At 55.7% G+C, this 18,705-nt stretch overlaps 2 protein-coding genes across 2 annotated transcripts; both read right to left on the minus strand.

The window, feature by feature from the left end:
- Positions 1-635: 635 nt before the first annotated feature.
- On the minus strand, positions 636-5,287 carry KRT15 (keratin 15). Its single transcript, XM_043904572.1, has 8 exons — positions 4,610-5,287; positions 3,742-3,824; positions 3,502-3,658; positions 2,855-3,016; positions 2,644-2,769; positions 2,221-2,441; positions 1,763-1,788; positions 636-1,003 (listed from the first exon to the last, which is right to left on the minus strand). The coding sequence occupies exons 1-8, from the start codon at positions 5,096-5,098 to the stop codon at positions 909-911; spliced, it is 1,359 nt and encodes a 452-aa protein (XP_043760507.1). The 5' UTR covers positions 5,099-5,287; the 3' UTR covers positions 636-908.
- Positions 5,288-10,494: 5,207 nt separating this feature from the next.
- Positions 10,495-14,307, minus strand: KRT19 (keratin 19). The gene is made up of 6 exons (XM_043904574.1): positions 13,831-14,307; positions 12,092-12,174; positions 11,715-11,871; positions 11,248-11,409; positions 11,011-11,136; positions 10,495-10,879 (listed from the first exon to the last, which is right to left on the minus strand). Exons 1-6 carry the CDS (start codon positions 14,245-14,247, stop codon positions 10,625-10,627), a joined length of 1,200 nt encoding a protein of 399 aa, XP_043760509.1. The 5' UTR covers positions 14,248-14,307; the 3' UTR covers positions 10,495-10,624.
- Between the last annotated feature and the right edge of the window lie 4,398 nt (positions 14,308-18,705).

The raw sequence follows: 18,705 nt of genomic DNA on the forward strand, positions 1-18,705 counted from the left end.
AGAGGGGAAATTAGGGAGCATATGCATTGAGAGCTGGAAGCAAAGGGGAAGGTCCTGGCAATTGGCTGTGAAGAACCAGGGCCTGGGATCCCAGAATAAGCCATGAACTTGGAGTCATACAGGTGTGGGGCCCAGCCCCAGCCCTGCTACTTATTGTCCAGCCATGAGGCCACTGGACTAATCATCAGCCTGACTACCTCATTTGTAAGTTTCCCATCTCAACTCTAAGTTCCCTCATCTCTAAGACGGCATAACAAAGCCTGACCACCAGCAGTTGTATTAAATGAGACCCGTGAGTGGGTGTACCTAGCCCAGTGCCACCCATACAGTGGGGAACCAGAGCCGTCTACGCAGTCAGTCATCCAGTTAGTGATTAGTCAACGTTTCGATGTGTTTACTCTGTGTTAAGTACACCACACCACTCTAAGGAACCCTGTTTCCTGATTCCATGATCACTAAATGGGGTCAGCCAGACAGCAAGTCATCCGATCAGCCTGGCTTGTCCGAGGTGACCCAGACACCCCAAAGAGTGACTGTGCAGGGAAGAAGTCAAAGTCGGGGAGAAATGGCAACAGGTGGGCCTTGGCCTTTCCCAGAGGCCACCAACCAGAAAAACTGGACATACTACTGAGAGGTATTTGCAAAAGGAAAAGCAAGTCTTTATTGCATGGACATGGTACAGACCATGAGCTTGTTACACAATACAGCTGTTTCTTGCACCTCCCTGGTCTATCGGAGGCAGGAAAGCTGGAGGGGGCAGAGGAGAGCGTGGGAAGCACCCAACTAAGAGACGAGGGACCCCTTGGACCAGACGCTCTGAAAGCAGAGCCTGGAATTTGCTTTTCCAGTCCCTCTGGCCAGCCTGGGGAGGGCAGGGGTGGCAGGGGCGAGTCCCCTGCACTGGGCTGTTAGATTTCTCTCTTCCTGGAAGAAACCACCTTCCCGTCCACAGACTCCTCAACGTTGATGCGGACCTTGCCGCCACCGCCACCTCCCAGGGAGGCTGTAGAAAGAAGGGGCAAGTTTGAGAGTGGGAGATGCTCCCTGTTCTCCCTCCCAAGGGGGACAGGGTCTCGGCTGAGCTCTGAGAAGACTGGACAGCACCCCTGAGAATGGCCATCAGCCAATCCTTCCAGAGCTGCCCGGACGACTGGTGCTGAATTACTCATCAAAGAGATGGGCGGGAGCAGCGGCAGGTATGCCCTGCAGTGAGCAAGAATGTGTGAACTTTTAAGCTGCACATAAACAGGAAGTAATCATGGGCATCCATCCATAAGTACGGGGCTTCCCAGGTGGCACTAGTGGTAAAGAACCCGCCTGCCAGTGCAGGAGACAGAAAAGATATGGGTTTAATTCCTGGGTCATGAAGATCCCTTGGAGGAGGGCATGGGAACCCACTCCAGTATTCTTGCTTATGGACAAGAAGAGCCTGGCAGGCTACAGTCCATAGGGTCGCAAAGAGTCATACACAACTGACATGACTTAGCATGCATGCATCCAAAAGTACATGAAGGTGGGTCCTAGGCAGGAGCTATGCCCTGAACAAAGTTTGCTATCCTGGAAGGTTCTCCATAAGTCTTCAACCCCAGCCCTACCAGGGACTGACAGAGGTCCCACTGGAGGAGGAGGTACCTATTGGAATGTGCATCTCCCCACCCTACTTGGATGCTTGGCCTCTTTCTCCTTCCTCCCCATTCCAAGGGTAATTGTTACTTCAACAGTTCCTCTCCCCCTTCAACTCAGGAAGAGTTAAGCCTCTTACCTTCTCTGGTACCAATGCCAGCCATCCTGCAAGAGAGAGGGAAGCAGATGTAAGCAAAGGACAGAAGCTCAGGTCTGCCTACAGGGAGACAGCTAAGCAGTCTTCTCCACCCCTACCCCCATATCTGACTTCTCTAAAGGCTGGGACATCCTGCAAGCCCTCCAGACCTGCCACCCCCAAGCAGATAGAGTCTAATCTTTAATAACATCCATCTATTTCCTGTAGGAAATGGAACCAGCATCAAATCTAAGACCACTAGCCCAATTCTGTCATTTACAGAAGGCACACAGGACCAGAGAGGTGACGTGACCTGCCCAAAGTAATAGCCGATGACCAGAGCACAGAGTCCAGAACCTCTGACTCCATGTTCTGCTCTCTTTTCACTGTACACACTGCTGTGCCCTTAAGATGACTCTCCACCCTAACCCCTCACGCCCCCTCTCTACCCCAGCCCCTGCCTGGCATCCTGGCCCTCCAGCAGGCTGCGGTAGGTGGCAATCTCCTGTTCCAGTCGCGTCTTGATGTCCAGCAGCATCTTGTACTCCTGGTTTTGGCACTCCATCTCACTGCGGAGCTCGCTCAGCTGGGCCTCGATGCTGCTGATGAGGCCCTGGATCTGCTGCAGCTGCGCGGCGTAGCGGCACTCCGTCTCCGCCAGCGTGCTCTCCAGCCCAGCTTTCTAGTGGGGCAGCAGACCAGAGACACCACATCAGACTAGACAGGAAGCCATCGAGGGCTTGGGGAGACAGGCCAAATGGGTTACATGGAACCTCCCCCGGAGGAGCTTGGAAACTCTAATGCTTAAAGCAGCCATGAAGGGTGGCAGAGGTGGGGAGGGGGAGGCTTGGCAGGAGGAAGAGGGGTTTAGCAGGGAGCCAGACCATGCTGAGCTGGGACTGCAGCTCAATCTCCAGCCCCTGTATCGTGCGTCTCAGGTCTGTGATCTCCGTCTTGCTGGTCTGGATCATCTCTGTGTTGGAGGCCACCTCCTTATTCAGCTCCTCCGTCTATAGGTCACACACAAGAGAAGTGAGCTCCATGGGCCTCCCAGGGGCTCAGGAAGCTGGGGAGAGGCCCACCAGTCAGACACACCTTGCTAAAGAACCAAGCCTCGGCATCCCGGCGGTTCTTCTCCGCCATGGCCTCGTATTGCTCCCTCATTTCTGACAGCACGCGGGTCAGGTCCACGCCTGGTGCTGCATCCATCTCCACGTTGACTTGGCCAGCGAGCTGGTTGCTAAACTCTTTCATCTCCTTCAGGATGGGGAGGGTGGGCATTCAGAGACAGAGGGCGGAAGCCAGAGCCAAGTCTGGGGTCCCACGTGCCAATCCTGGCTCCATCACTAATCACTAATGCACCACGTGACCTCAGCTCTGCCCCGTACCCACCCTGGCCTCTGTTTCCCATGCCACATGAAGAGGTTTGATCACACAGGTCCCTCAGCTCTGAGGGTCTCTCCTCCTCTCTAGTCTCTGGTCCTGCCAAGGGAGAACCTCAGACAGAAGGGCCCTTCTATGAGCTCATGAAACAGACGAGGACAGTAGTGCCCTCTGGCCACCTGGCCTGGCGATGCATCAGAGAAGAAAAGGAGCCTTGGTCACCAATGTCCCTTCCCTCCATGAGGACCTCTGTGTTGGCGGGTGCATATCTGAACCACTCAGCCCTTCAGCCAACTAAGAAGAGTCCCCAGTGGCCCCACTCTGCCTCCCACCAGCCCTAGCCCCTGCCTGATCTTCACCTCCTCATGGTTCTTCTTCAGGTAGGCCAGCTCCTCATTCAGGCTCTCGATCTGCATCTCCAGGTCAGTCTTGGTCAGGGTCAGCTCGTCCAGCACCCTGCGCAGGCCATTGATGTCGGCCTCCACGCTCTGGCGCAGGGCCGTCTCGTTCTCATACCTGGAAAGGATGAGGAAACCCAAGTGAGGAGGGGTGAGGGGTCTGGAACACTTGAGCTGGGGGACAATGTGGAAGGAGCGTACTTGAGTCTGAAGTCGTCAGCAGCCAGCCTGGCATTGTCAATCTCCAGAATGACCCGGGAGTTGTCAATGGCAGCCGCCAGGATCTGCAGGATACAGGGAGCTGGTGTCAAGAGGGCCCCTCCCTCTTCCCTGCTGCTTTCCCTGCCCTGCACCTCATGTGGGACCCCTCATTGACCATCTCCCCTCTGACACCAGCAAGAGTAGGCTGTAGGGTGCCCAGGCAGAATCCAGCCACCCTCCTGGTCTCTGGGACAGGAAAGACCAAGGAGCCAAGGTAGCAGGGAATGCCCTATGGGAACTGCCTGGCCAGGAGCAGGGTGACCTCTTGGGCTGCTCTACCAGCCTCCCCTGTGGACAACTCATGGTCGCTGGCCTCCTGCACACCTTAACGCAGCCATGCATCTATGGAACATTCCAGTCAGTGGGAACCTGGAGGGCAGCTACGGAAACAGGCGCAGGTGAGTGAAGGGTGAGTGAGGAGCTGGCAGTGTCCATATCCAGTCCCAGGTCTCCTAAGGCTTTTGCCACCCAAGACATTCAGAGGGTGAGGCAGGCGGTCCTGGCACTCAGGACTCCTAGGACCTGAGGTTCATCTCTGCACCCTTATTCTTGCAAAAGAAGCAAAGGAGTGCTCTAGGTAGAGCCCCACAGGTGTGAGCACTGCCCCCATCTCGGCCCCTACTGGTCCAGACCAGATTCGCAGGATCCCCAGCACTGCCAGGTTGAGCAAGGTGTGTTCCCACCGCATCTGGAACGCATTCCCCGCACTTGGCAAGGTTATACATCATTGCCTGGGCAGAAAAGGATTTCCCCCGGGGCAGCTGGTACCACCCACCTGCTCCCCTCTCCCTAACACTGGAGGCCTTACCTTGTCCCGAAGTTCATCGATGGTCTTGAAGTAGTGGCTGTAGTCACGCTCCGGGCTGGTTGGGCTCTGTCTCTGGTACCAGTCTCGGATCTTCACCTCCAGGTCGGTGTTGGCCTCCTCCAGGGCACGCACCTTCTCCAGGTAGGAGGCCAAGCGGTCGTTGAGATTCTGCATAGTGATCTTCTCGTTGCCGGAGAGGAGGCCGCCATCTCCACCGCCGAAGTCACCGAAGCCACTGCCAAAACCCCCACCAAAGCCACCTCCGAAGCCACCCCCATAACCACTACTGGCCCCTCCACCAAAGCCACCCCCGTAGCCCCCTGCTGACCCCGAGGAGACAAACCTGGCAGAAGAAGCTGAGATAGTACGGCTCCCACCGCCCCCGTAGAGACTCCCCCCACCAAAGCCTCCTCCCCCAGCCAGAAGGGAACCCCCCCGAGTAGAGCCACCCCCAAAAGTGGAGGAAGTCTGCAGAAACGTGGTGGCCATGGCCAAGCAGCAGTGCCGAGCTCTCAGCAGCACGAGAGAAGCTGGCAGGAGGCGCGGGCTGGGCTGGAACCTGAGGGCTGTGCCTGTCACCCCCAGCCCCGGAGCTCCTTATATACCCCTCCCAGGGGGGTGTGGGATTGCACCTCCTCCCCCAAAGGGAGGCCAACTCCTTCTGCGTTCCTGACAAACACAGCTGCCTGCACACCTCAGCGTGGCTGGTGTGGGGTTTTTCTTTTCTTCCTTTTTTTTTTTTTAATGCAACAAAGGAGATGATTCAGAATGAATGGTGTTTTGCCCCGGGCCATGATTTTAACACTTGGATTACAGGTTCATCTCTACACTCCAAGAGAAAACCCGGAACGTAGGAACCTCGCCGCACGTCTGCCAGCCCTCCGCCAGCACTGTTAGTGGCTCAGGCCAACTCTGCCCTCGCCTGGATTTCTCTGCTGCTTCCAGCCCAGGACCCTCGCCTCCAGGCAGCTGGCTCTCAGTTTGGGAGTTCACTTCGCAGGACTGCTCCACATGATCCCTTGCACAAATCCCGTGTCTCAGCCTGCCAGGCTCTGGGGATTGGTGGGCAAGGTGCATGGAAGAAGGCAGGGGCCGTGGGCATAAACTGAGGACAGGAGAGGGAGCCTGAGTCTGGTACCAGCTGAGGTGACCAGAGGGGCCAGCATCTGTCACTTCCCTGACCCTACAAATGGACTCTTCTCCTCCACCCTTTTCCTCCTCTCCTCCCCGATCCACAGACCCCCTCCTACTTCCCCAGCTCCCCCGAGCCCCCTGTCCCAATGCACTGGCATTCCCACAAAAGCCAGCCGGCTCAGGGCTGACAAGGAGCTGATTGATAATCCCACCACCTGCCAACTACGTGTCACTGAACCTTTACTTGCTCCTGGGACGAGTTGGGGCAAACCTCTGCAGATAAGATGGGAGCAAGTTCCAGAAAGCCCCTGCCTTCGCCAGCGAGAGGCATGTCGCTGCACAGCGGGCCCAGATTAACCCTGTTTGTCTTGTGAAGTGCAGCGGGGCTGGGGAGGGGCTCGACCCGAGGTCTGTACGTGCCTGAACACTGCAGGGAGGGCGGGGACGGGGAAGCCTGGCAGGCGGACTGGAGGCCCCTCTGAGATCTAGAAGGTCAAAGCACCACCTCAAAGAGCAGGCTGCTGAAGCCGAAGAGGGGAGTCCAGTGCTCAGGAGAGCCCTCTCGTCTGCCACCAGCTCGGGGGCCTGGTGTGCGCGGAGACCTGTGGGCCACTGGAATCATGGCCTGGCCCTCTGGCCTTGGCTCTGGGGTTTAGAGAGAGACAGTGGTGGGGAAGTGGGCCAGATCAGGCTGGAGCACCAGGAGGAGAATTCCTGGCCCAGAGCTGCGGCATCATGAAGCAGACGGCGCTCTGGAACCCCTCAAACCCAGGTTCAAGCCAGGCTCTATCTGTCACTGCTTGGGAACCTTGGACTTGGAAATTTTCAAGTCTCAGTTTCCTTCTGGCAACAGGTCCTCTCAACTCCTACTAATGGAGAAGCCCTGAGGCCCAAGAGCCTCCATCCTGCTCCCCATCTTCTGAGGGGCCGGATAGGGGCGTGCACGTCCAATACTTAGGACTCCCAAGTACCCCTCACCTGGGGGGACTTTTTTTTTTTTTTTGCCCTTGGGCATTAGATCTGCCCTGTGAGTGAGCATCTCACTCTTCCATATTCTTCCATAAACATCACCTGTGGGGCAATGCAGATCATTGTCATTATTGCTTTAATAACAGTCATCGCATGCTTCCACTGCACACTTGCTAATTTACAAAGCACTTCTACACCCATGCCTCCTCTAATCCTTATGACTCAGAAGGTATTCCCTGCCCCTATTTCAGAAGGAATGAAAATGGGGCTCAGAGAGGGGAAGCTATTTGTATAAGATGGCACAGCTAGCAAGGGGGCATCAATAGGACTCAGGGGACCCTCTGACACGTCAATCAAACAGGGGACAGGAAAAGAAGGTGCTCCCCTCCTCTGCCAGACCCCAGAATCCTGCACCTGGGCTGGGGTGATGGAGGGGGACATCGTCCTCGTGGGGACAGGGAGGGGTTCTCCTCCCTCAGCATCATACTGAGCCAGCTGCTGAGCGCTGGGCCCGGACAGTGAGGTATTGTCTCGTGGGTGAGAGGATACTGTCTTTTCCTCTGAAAGAAAAAGTCAGATCAGCCATAGCTCATTAAAGCCTCTGCAGACATGACGGCCCCAGCAATTACCACGGGAACAATTATGTGCCATCCCCCCCCCGGGTGAGGGAGGGCTGGACCCCAGCCACCTTCTCTCTGCACCCTGACTCACCTCCAGCAGCCCCTCAAGGGGGCTTTCCCTACACACTCTCAGGCCCAGGCCGAGTCTCAGGCCCAGGCCCAGCGGCAGCTGCCCCGGTCACAAATCCCTGGTTTCGGTCCAAATGGTTCCTATGAGCTCAAGGTCCGGGCAGCCAGGACCTCCTCATTAGCACCAGGAGGGGATGGGTGGGAGAGGGCGGAGATCAAACTCCATTTGGCTCCAGCGCAGACTGCAGCCCCGGGCCCTGGAGGCTGTGCCAGTTTCTGTCCTTGGCCCACTGCAGACAGACAGGCGGTCCCCAGAACCAGCTTTCTTCCCTCCTCAGAATGGGACAGGGCAGCCCAGTGGAAAGAGCCTGGGCTGGACTCCACCTGGGTGTGACTAAACAGCTCCAAGCCAGGTTCACAACTTAAAATTGGGTCATTTTCCCACTTACATGAGGTACAGGGAAGCGTCAAAATCATGAAGACAGAAAGTGTAATGGTGGTTGCCAGGGGTGGGGAGGGAGAATGGAGCGTTACTGTTTAATAGGTATAAAGTCTCATGTTTACAAGACGGAAAGAGTTATGAGGATGGAGGGTGGTGATGGTTGTACAACAATGTGAGTGTGTTTAATGCCACAGAACTGTACACTGAGAAATGGCTGAGATGGCGAAATTTGTTATGTGTATTTTGCAACAATAAAAAAAAGAAAGGGAAAAAAAAAACCATTGACCGCATTAACACTGGCCCCGGCTACAGGTCCACAAGGAGCATTCGAGGCACAGGGGGAGTTGGGGGGTCTCCATGGACGTTAGAATCCTCCCTCGCCTCCTGCCCGTCCCCAGGGAGATGCTTGGGACAGAGAGAGTGCATGCCCTGGGGCCTGGAGAATGCCTCATTTCTCTTTTATTAGTTATGTGGCTGTGGATAATCAAGTCTCCTCACTCCGAGCCTCAGTCTACCAGTCGGAAAAATGGAAATAGCTCCTGCCCAGCCTGACTCGTTATAGAGTGAGATGACGGACCGGAAATGCTTGCAAACTGAAGTGATTGTGATGACCAGCAGGCTGGGAAGACCCTCCCCTCCCCCAAATCCCCTCCTCCTTCCTCTCTCTCCCTCTCCTCTACCCCAACTGCTTCTGTCAACACAGTACCTGTAGTTTCAGCTCCCAGACTGAGATGGGAAAGTGCCCCCCACCCCACCCCACCCCCACACACAAAGGAAGGCTTTATTCCTGTCACCCAGACCTGAGACCCAGTCACCAGCCCCACCTGCGTGGGCCCCGACCCCGCCCCACAGCCACATTCCTGGAGCCTCTGGGGCATAGGGGAGGGTTTCAGCTCTGACAACAGAGGCTTTCATGAACAGGGGACAAATATCTCCGGGCAGTCCCAGCCTCGGGGTGCAGCCAGGGCTCTGGTCTCTATATCCAAGGCCTCCACAGCGAGGTGGGAGGAGGGGACCGTAGGTGCCCATATCCAGGATGTCCAAAGCGGGAAAAGCTGGGGAGGTGGCAGAAGCGGCTCCTGTCCACCGGCTGCCGCAGGGGAGGCGGGAAGTGCTGGTCTGGGGTCACCAATCTGTGATCTGAAGCAAGCTAATGAGCCTACCAAGTCCCATGGGAAATGGCGAGAAAAGCACCTCCTTCCGGATGAACACCCAGTGTGGCGGGGTCCGAGGTCTCCTCAGGTCAGCGCTGGGCACAGACAGCAGCAAGCGTCACTGTGTCCAGAGGAGAGTTTCTGCCTCACTTGGCCCCTCCCTCACAGGGTCAGTCTGCTGTTACGGACAGACCCACGGGCCTGAAGAGACCCGCTAAGCTTAAACTTCTCGGCTGGGGAAAGTGGGACTTATTTACCTTTAATCGGCCTCTGTTCTTGGCAGCTGAGCTATAAACCACAGGGGCAGGACCATATCCACCCAAGGGCAGAGTTGTACCAGGAAGCTGGGACGTGTGGGCCCAGGACCAGCCCCAGGCAAGCCAGTTTGGAGGTCTGTGTGGGAGGTCCGGGTCACAGCTGGGTCCTATTCCAGGCTCTGGGCCCAGGTATGGGCCGGTGGCCGTAAGAGGTTTATACAGGCTGCCAGGGGATGGATGGTGTCATTACATGTGCACGTACACGCCTTGACAGGGCAGCCTCTCCAGCCTGGCCCTGAGCTGAAGCCTGCCCTCTGACCCAAAGTCCCAGTTTGCTTCTCCTTGCATGTCAGGAGGAACTGCCTCAGGGGATCCCAGTCCTCGGCCTTCACACAGAGCACGACTGGAATGTATTGAGGAAATGGCACAGGGATTATCATCCTAGGAATCAGGGGCACAGGGGTGGCACCTGGGTTAAGAATCAGGAAATGTGGATTCTGGTCCTAGCTCTGCCATTAGCTGTTGTGTGGCTTTGGTCAAGTTATTTAACCTCTCTGAGCCTATTTCCTGCTCTATATAGGATATAACTTGTTAAGTCGCTTCAGTCATGTCTGACTCTTTGCAACCCTATGGACTTTGATTAAATGGCCCTTAGTAGGTGCTCAGTAAACATTAATTACAGATAAACACACACCAACCCTTGGGGGGGAGTTCAGTGGGGAAAAAAAAACACTAAATCTGGAAGCAAAAACCACAGTTTCAAATCCCACCCTTGCAATGCATTAGAACAGTATATATACACAGCAAACCACCTCAGTCCGACCCTGTGACCCCATGGACTATAGCCCTCCCAGCTCCTCTGTCCATGGAATTCTCCAGACAAGAAAACTGCAGTAGGTAGCCATCCCCTTCTCCAGGAGATCGCCCCAACCCAGGGATCGAACCTGGATCTCCTTCATTGCAGGCGGATTCTTTACCATCTGAGTCACCAAGGAAGCCCTATCTCTCCATAAAATGGTAGCAATGCTTATTTCACAAGTTTGTTTTAGGGAACTGGTGAGATAAGTGAAGACCTCTGGAAAGAGGAATTATGGTAATAGCTACAGTTTGTGAGAGCCCTCCCTTCCCTTTCCTGGGACAGGGTGAACTCTGGTTTAAATGAAACCCAAACAATAAAATTTAAACAGTGCCAAGGCCAGACCCACCTCCGTGGACTGAAATAAGAAACCCAACGTCCATCTTCCCTTGGCCCATAAAGTTTTATTGGCAGGTCAGGGGGAGAGGCAAGGGTAAGGGTCCCTCCCCTCCCATGCCTCTACCCAGGGGAATTCCTTCTGCAGCAGAGCAGGAAGGCCAGGAGGCCACCAGACTCAGAGGGCCTTCGCGAGGGACAGGTCGTTGTAGTAGGCGTCCTGGCCCTCCAGCAGGTTTCGGTAGGTGGCAATCTCCTGCTCCAGCCGGGTCTTGATGTCCATGAGGTGTTGATACTCCTGGTTCTGCCGCTCCGTGTCAGCTCGCACGTCACTCAGCTGGGCTTCAATACCACTGATCAGCGCCTGGATCTGCGCCAGCTGGGCTCCAAAGCGAGCCTCCGTTTCCGCCAGCGTGCCTTCCAGGGCGGCTTTCTGAAGGCAGAAAGAGGGAAGAAGGCTCAGCAGAGCCTAGTGCCCAGAAAGGGTCCAGGCGGAGCCACCACCCAGGTTGCCCAAGGCTGCAAGGACATAAATGTGAATCCCACAGGGCAGAGGGCACCTACCATGCTGAGCTGAGACTGCAGCTCAATCTCCAGACCCTGGAGGGTGCGCCGCAGGTCAGTGACCTCCGTCTTGCTGATCTGCAGCTGCTCCGTGTGGCCAGCGACCTCCCTGTTCAGCTCCTCGGTCTGCAGTGAAAGGAGGCAGCGGGAATAGCACTGAATCAGACCCTTACCCAGGAGCATTAAGCCTGCTCTCCTTGCCACCTCTCCAGGGAGCACCTGCCTCCCCCTCCATACCTGGCTGGTGAACCAGGCCTCAGCATCCTTCCGGTTCTTCTCAGCCATGACCTCATATTGGCTTCTCATGTCACTCAGGATCTTGGCTAGGTCGATGCCTGGAGCAGAATCCACCTCCACACTGACCTGGCCACCCACCTGGCCCTTCAGCGCACTGATTTCCTGGAAAGATACAGCAGAGATGGGCATGTCAGGGCCCAGAGCCTGCTGGGCCTGAACCAGGTCACTCCCCAATACCCCGGGCCATGGAGGGAGGGGCTAGTTTTCAGGTGCAGACCTAGGACCCAGCACTGGGAAACAGATGGAGTCACCACCATCTGCTGTTAGAACCCATGAGAGCCACAATCCACACTCAGGGTCAGGTCAAGGGGGCCACAAATGTGGCCACAGTCAGAGACTACAGGCTAAAAATGTCCTCATCGGGGGAACTGGGCTAGGGTGGATGGGATGCCCAGCATGAAACCCACCTCCTCGTGGTTCTTCTTCAGGTAGGCCAGCTCCTCCTTCAGGCCTTCAATCTGCATCTCCAGGTCAGTCCTGGCCAGGGTCAGCTCATCCAGCACCCGGCGCAGGCCATTGATGTCGGCCTCCACGCTCATGCGCAAAGCTTGCTCTGTCTCAAACCTTTCAGAGGAAATAGTTGTAGTCAGGCCAGCATTTCCTCCACACCTCTGAAGATTTCCCCACCTCCCCTGGGCTCAAGGCCCCATGGGAGATGGAGAGTGCTTTAGACCAGCTGGGGCAGGTGAGGGGAGCATCCATCCCCCCCACGGCACTGAGCCCCCTAAGGGACTGCCCCCTCCCCTGCTCTGGCTTCCGCAGCCCCCAGAGCAGAGACACTCACTTGGTACGGAAGTCATCTGCAGCCAGACGGGCATTGTCGATCTGCAGGACTATCTTGGAGTTCTCAATGGTGGCACCGAGAATCTGGGAGGCAGAATGCAGGAGGTTGGCACCAGTTCAGCATACGAGCAATGCCCATCCACTTTCTTCCCAGAGGAGCAAAGGAGTACGTGTACCCCCAGGCCCCTGGAGACCAAAGCTCCAGCCACCCTAGGCTGCCTGCTCTCTGGGCGGCCTTGAAATCTGTCCAGGCCTGAGAGCTGAAACAGGAGAAAATCACTGCCAAGGAGGCTGACCCAGGAGGTAGGAGATGGGAAGGGGCAGGGGAGAACGGTAAGGCTCAGAGGGAAAAGTCTCCAAGACCTGTACCCAGGGAAACTCTTAATGGTCTTAGGGAGGCAGCCTCTAGTGATCTGCAGACCAGACGAAGCAAGAATAGGGGTTACCCCATTGTCCCACCCCTACTTTGCCTTCAGGGAAGGGAATTTCTTTTGTTGAGCATCTGCTAAGTGTCGGCACTTTGCATCTCCTCTTTCAGGTAAACTGTATTTCCTAGTGTAGGTCAGTGTTTTACAAGTGTGAAAGCACTATCCTAGATGTTTACATCTCTAGCTCTCCTCATCTGAGGGACTGGTCTAGACACCTGGCACCCATCACACAAGGCCAGGCACAAGGTGGGTCCTGGGCTATGTTGTGGGGGCTGTGTGTCTGGAGATCCAACACGTCCGCCTGCCAATGCAGGAGACATAAGAGACCGGGTTCCATCCCTGAGTGGGGAAGATCCCCTGGAGAAGGAAATGGCAACCGGCTCCAGTAATCTCTCCTGGAAAATCCTATTGACAGAGGAGCCTGGTGGGCTACAGTCCATGAGGTCGCAAAGAGTCGGACACGACTGAGCACACTCGCAAGCATTCATGGCATGTGAGTCTGTTAAACGTCCCACTGGCTCCTGAAACATTTCTTCTGGAAGAGCTCCCAGCTCCTGCTCTTCCCCGTAGGGTGGGCGTAGACCAAGCCCCACCCTGAAGGACCCTGAGCACCGCCCAGGAAGAGGCTGCAGCTGGGACCTGTCTCCACCCACAGAGCATTGGGCCTTCGCACACTGGGAGCTTGCATCCGCCCCTCTTTCACTCGGTCCAGCGGCCACAGCGAATGGCCCTCCTTGACCAGGGCCCAGAGTCGGCCTCTCCCATTCTTCCTAGAGCTCCTCTGAGTCCCGAGTGGCCCTCAGGGAGGAGGAGGCCTTCAGCCTGAGCTTGAGGGAATCCAGACCCCCGCCCCGCCCGGAATAAAGGAATGCAGAGGGCCCCAACCGCGGGCAGCAGGAGACAGGGCTGGCCTGGTGTGGACCGAATTCCTCTCTGGCCAAACTCTTGCATATTCCTGTTGTCACGGCGACTCGGGCCCAGACCTCAGGGCAGCCCACATTGTGCCCCAGCTCCTTCTGCTACTTCCGACCCCCTTTCCCAGGCCTAGCGGACCGGAGCGCCTTCTTCCTCCCGCCCCGCAACACTAACCCGCCCCGCCCTCCAGGCCTCACTTCCTGGCCCATCGTCCTGCCCCTCCTCACCTGCCCGCTCCGCTCAGCCCCACCCTGTGGGCCTCCCACATCCTAACGGGCTCGCTCCCGCCCCGCCGGGAGGTGGCTCGGGCACCCGCCGCCCTGCCTCGGGCCTCGCCCGGCCCGCGGGGCTGGGTTTCCGCGGCAGGTGCACTTCCCCTGGCCGGGCCACCGCCCACCTGGTCCCGCAGGTCCTCGATGGTTTTGAAGTAGTGGCTGTAGTCGCGGGCGGGCCCGGGCCCCTGCTTTTGGTACCAGTCGCGGATTTTCATCTCCAGGTCGCCGTTGGCCTCCTCCAGGGCGCGCACCTTCTCCAGGTAGGAGGCCAGGCGGTCGTTGAGGTTCTGCATGGTGAGCTTCTCGTTGCCCGCCAGCAGTCCGTCGGAGGTGGCCAGGGCGCCCGCATAGCCGCCGCCGTAGCCCCCGGAGGACGAGGACACGAAGCGGGCGGAGGACACCGACACGCCGCGGCCACCTGAGCCCCCATGGATGCTGGGCGCGCGGAAGGCGCCTCCCGACCCGAAGCGCACGGAGCCGCCGCCCATACCCCCGAAGGACGAGGTGGACGACGACTGGCGATAGCTGTAGGAAGTCATGGCGAAGGAGAACGAGGCGGCACCGGTCCGAGCGGCTGCGGTCGGCAGGAGGAGTGGCGAGAGGCCCTCACCTGGCGCCTTTTATGCCCGGGGCGGGCGGGGGAGGGGGAGGGGGGACGGTGTCAGGCGGCTATCTGAGCGCCCTGGAATTTGCAGACTCCTGATTGCAAATAAGGGCGCTCTCCCCATTGGTCAGTTCCTGGCGGCTCAGCTTCCTCCTCTCCCCTCCCAGGGGCCAGAGGCTCCTGCCCTCCTGAGAGCTGCCCCACTCCGAGCCCCGGCCCCACGCCCCGCTAGCACACTCACACTTGGACATCCCCGCAGTTCACATGCTGCCCCCGCCATTAAGATTACCCAGAGTTTGACACCCCCCAGGAATTACAGTCCTTCTGAGAGTACGGATCAGTCACTCAGAGTCCCCCTCCCCATCATGCTCCGAGCTCCTTCCTTATGAGCAAAATTAACTCCCCCCCACCCCCAGAAGTACATTCACCTGATTCCTACATCCCGCTGGGAATTACCACCTCTCTGAAGCTGTCCCTTGGGGCTTGCCCACACCCTGCCCGCCCCCCCTCCAAATACGCAGGTGGAGATACTCTGAGCTGCAACCTCCCAGGCCTCCTGAGACAAAGCCACCCCACCCTGTTATGGCTGGACCCAGCCCCAGGGTGACAGTAGGCTCCTGGGGACAGCTGTAGGGAGGGTTTCTGCAACTGGACTGTAAAAAGCACAATTACCCTGACCCCCAACCTGAGGGCTGATCCCCCCATTCAGCGCCTCTCACTTCCTACCCACCCCTCTACCAGGACAACCCTTTACCTCCAACTCCAAAAGCATACATTCTGAGCCTAAGTGAGTCAAGTAACTCACTCATGAGACTTTTAGCACCTGCTGCCCAGAGACAGGATAGAATCCCTCTGTCCTTGTGAGCATCTCCTAGGAGGGTGTCAAAGGCTGAATCCTCTTGTGTCTATTTGTCCTGTCCTAGTACCCGGATGGGTAGATGGATTGCCCAGAAGGGCACTCACGCTCACCGCGGAGAGTTTGGGTAATAGAGGAAGGTGCCCCTCCACTCCACACACAGCCCCAAGCCCACTGTTCAGTAGTTCCACCCACCTTTTTGATCACCTTGGAGGCCCCCGTGCCAGACTCTGCAAGGTCCTGAGGCAACCTCACCCCAATTCCTGTCCCCAGGGACCTCACTCCTCCTCACAATTGTCCCCACAGTTCCTTCCCATCCTTATGTCAGAGTAGCCACCCAGTCTCAGGACAGAGGCCCCATACCCTTTGGACAGGGTGGTAGGGACATGGGCCAGTTACTCTCATTTTCCAGTGAAATCTTAGCCCTCCTCTCTGCACATTATCTCCTGGGTCACTTGTGAGTAAATGAAGACTTGTCCCCTGCCTCTGAAACCTGTCCCCAATAAACTATCTTCTGGCCACCAATTTATTTAAGAACAGGGGTAGCAACAACATACACACACACATACACATGCACACACGCACGCACGTACGTACACACCCTCGCCCACCAGGAGCAGCCCCAGGAAATCCAGTCTGAGGCTGTTTAAACCAGTGAATCAGACCTGCAAAGTGGGTCCTGGGGCTCCCAGGGGAAAAAGACTCAAGGCCGGCCCTGAAAGCAGGGTGTGGCTGGACCTTTACAAAGGTTGTAGCCGCCAGGGTTGATCTGATGTGAGTCACTATTTGGCCCTAAGGAGGAGGCCTGCTCCTGGCGGGGGAGGGGAAAATTGGCCAGATAGTTGCTAGCACACCAAGCCCCAGCTGAAGTCTCTGCTTCTGAGCCTGATAGGAAGGTTTGGGAAGGGACTTTGCATTGGGAAACAAAGAATGAGACCAAGAGTTCTCCAGAGATTAAGTTAACTATACTTCAGAAGCAGAGAAGGCAGTGGCACCCCACGCCAGTACTCTTGCCTGGAAAATCCCATGGACGGAGGAGCCTGGTAGGCTGCAGTCCACGGGGTCGCGAAGAGTCAGACACGACTGACCGACTTCACTTTCACTTTTCACTTTCACGCATTGGAGAAGGAAATGGCAACCCACTCCAGCGTTCTTGCCTGGAGAATCCCAGGGACGGAGGAGCCTGGTGGACTGCCATCTGTGGGGTCGCACAGAGTCAGACACGACTGAAGCGACTTAGCAGCAGCAGCATACTTCAGAAGAGCTTCAGGTCCCAGCCCCCTAGGCCAGAGCCATAAGAACAATTGACTGCAGGGTAGTACCTTTTATAAAGCCTTTTCAGATCTCATTGGATCCCCACAGCCACCCAGTGGAAAAGGTATTCTGATCCCCATTTCACAGATGAGGAAACAAAAGCTTCGAGAGGAACAGTAACTTGCAGGAGGTCCACAGCCAAGAGTGTCAGATTCTGGCTTCTGGCCTCTTAACCCTCCTCGGCCCCACAGCCTGAGTTCCTGGGTGCAATAGAGGCTGTGCTCTCCCTTCCAAGGAAGTCCCACCTCCAAACAACGTCCTCAGATCTCTTTCCCCCAAAATCCTAGGTTAACTCCAAGGATAGTCAGGCCCAGACTGAGCTGAACGGTGGAGTCTGGGAGAATCCCCTGCTCCCACTCTCTGGCCAGTACAGTGCCCAGCACCTTCCCCTGAGCTGTGTGACTTTTAAACACTTCTCTGGCACATCCAGAACTTACGAGAACAATCTGTTAAGGCTGCCCTCCCAAGGGATGGAACTGAGGAATCAAGCTGCGGTTCCCATTGGGTAAACAGACTGCCCACGAGCAAAGTCCATGATCTGCCTCTGGCTGTGCAAGGGCAAGAACCTGCAGAACCTGATTGGACGAACTCCCTTCCCAAGCCCTGGTCTAGGGCCCTGGTCTAAGAAAAGATGATCTAGTCCTAGGAAGCTCAGAGAAGTAAAGTGATTCACCTGAGGTCACATGGCTAACTTGTGTCCAAATACTGAGGCCAGCGATTCTCTACCTGGACCTACCCTAGATGCTTCTCGCATGCTAAGTTGCTTTCAGTTCAGTTGAGTTCAGTCACTCAGTCGTGTCCAACTCTTTGCGACCCCCCTGGACAACAGCACTCCAGGCTTCCCTGTCCATCACCAACTCCCGGAACTTGCTCAAACTCATGTCCATCGAGTCGGTGATGCCATCCAATCATCTCACCCTCTGTTGACCCCTTCTCCTCCTGTCTTCAATCTTGCCCAACATCAGGGTCTTTTCCAGTCAGTTCTTCACATCAGGTGGCCAAAGTATTGGAGTTTCAGCTTCAGTTCTTCCAAGGAATATTCAGGACTGATTTCCTTTAGTATTGACTGGTTTGATCTCCTTGCAGTCCAAGGGACTCTCAAGAGTCTTCCCCAACACCACAGTTCAAAAGCATTAATTCTTCGGCACTCAGCTTTCTTTATATAAGTTACTTTAGTCATGTCCAACTCTAAGTCCATGGACTGTAGCCTGCCAGGCTCCTCTGTCCATGTAATTCTCCAGGTAAGAATACTGGAGTGGGTATCCATTCCCTACTCCATGGGATCGCCTCCTGCATTCCAGGCAGATTCTTTACCATCTGAGCCACCAGGGAAGCTTCCCAGGTGGTGCTAGTAGTAAAGAACCCACCTGCCAATGCAGGAGACAGAAGAGACAAAGGTTCAATCCCTGGGTCGGGAAGATCCCCTGGAGAAGGGAATGGCAACCCACTCCAGTATTCTTACCTGGAGAATTCCATTGACAGAGGAGCCTGCCGGGCTACAGTCCATGGGGTCGCAAAGAGTCAAACACAACTGAGCAACTAACACAGAAGCTTCTAACACTGGAGCAAATGCAGATTTCAGTTCCCAGAGGGGAGAAATTATATGTAGGGGAGTTTTCATCATCTCTGAGGAAATAAAATAGTGTCTGGGACCACTGGGGAGAAGTGAGAATCCTAGTCCTTGGGTAGAATGAAATGGTATGACAACGATGACTGTAATGCCAACAGGGATAATGATGAAGGTGATAACGATGATAGCTAATGTCTACTGTGCCAGCCACTAGGTTAAACACTTTGTATACATTAATTCAACTAGTCCTGTGAATTAAAGTGTTATCATCCCCATTTTACAGACCAAGAAAACTGAGGCTCAAAAAATGTTAGTACCTTGACCAGCCACACAAGTAATGGACCTAATCTCAGTGAGGCAGCAGTGAGTGGTGGCATGAAATGAGATCTTAATTCCCTGCCCAGGAATTGAACCTGTGCATCCTAGATAAAAATCAGTAATCTTAGCCACCAGACCAGCAAGGGCTAGAGGCTAGAAGTTATTTTTCCCTGTATCTTTGCCCCCAGTGAAAAGTATATTTATCATAGAGGCAGAAACTGTAAATGCAGGTATTAAAATTTATTATTAGAGATGTAGCATAACAAGTTGGAGAACACTGTTGTTTAGTTTGTTTGTTTAGTTTGTTTAGTTAAGACAGAAGCAAGGCAGAGATG

The sequence above is a fragment of the Cervus elaphus genome, chromosome 5 (genome assembly GCF_910594005.1).
Source record: "Cervus elaphus chromosome 5, mCerEla1.1, whole genome shotgun sequence".
In the NCBI taxonomy this organism is placed as follows: Eukaryota; Metazoa; Chordata; class Mammalia; order Artiodactyla; family Cervidae; genus Cervus; species Cervus elaphus.

What these genes read in the sequence shown, in the direction of transcription:
- KRT15 (XM_043904572.1), bottom strand. Translation starts at nt 5,098, where the DNA reads ATGGCCACCACGTTTCTGCAGACTTCCTCCACTTTTGGGGGTGGCTCT. An exon ending in TCGATGAACTTCGGGACAAG is followed by an intron (nt 3,825 to 4,609) that starts GTAAGGCCTCCA and finishes TGTATCCTGCAG; the next exon opens with ATCCTGGCGGCTGCCATTGA. An exon ending in AGGCTTGGTTCTTTAGCAAG is followed by an intron (nt 2,770 to 2,854) that starts GTGTGTCTGACT and finishes TGTGACCTATAG; the next exon opens with ACGGAGGAGCTGAATAAGGA.
- KRT19 (XM_043904574.1), bottom strand. Translation starts at nt 14,247, where the DNA reads ATGACTTCCTACAGCTATCGCCAGTCGTCGTCCACCTCGTCCTTCGGG. An exon ending in TCGAGGACCTGCGGGACCAG is followed by an intron (nt 12,175 to 13,830) that starts GTGGGCGGTGGC and finishes TCTGCCTCCCAG; the next exon opens with ATTCTCGGTGCCACCATTGA. An exon ending in TGAAGAAGAACCACGAGGAG is followed by an intron (nt 11,410 to 11,714) that starts GTGGGTTTCATG and finishes GTATCTTTCCAG; the next exon opens with GAAATCAGTGCGCTGAAGGG.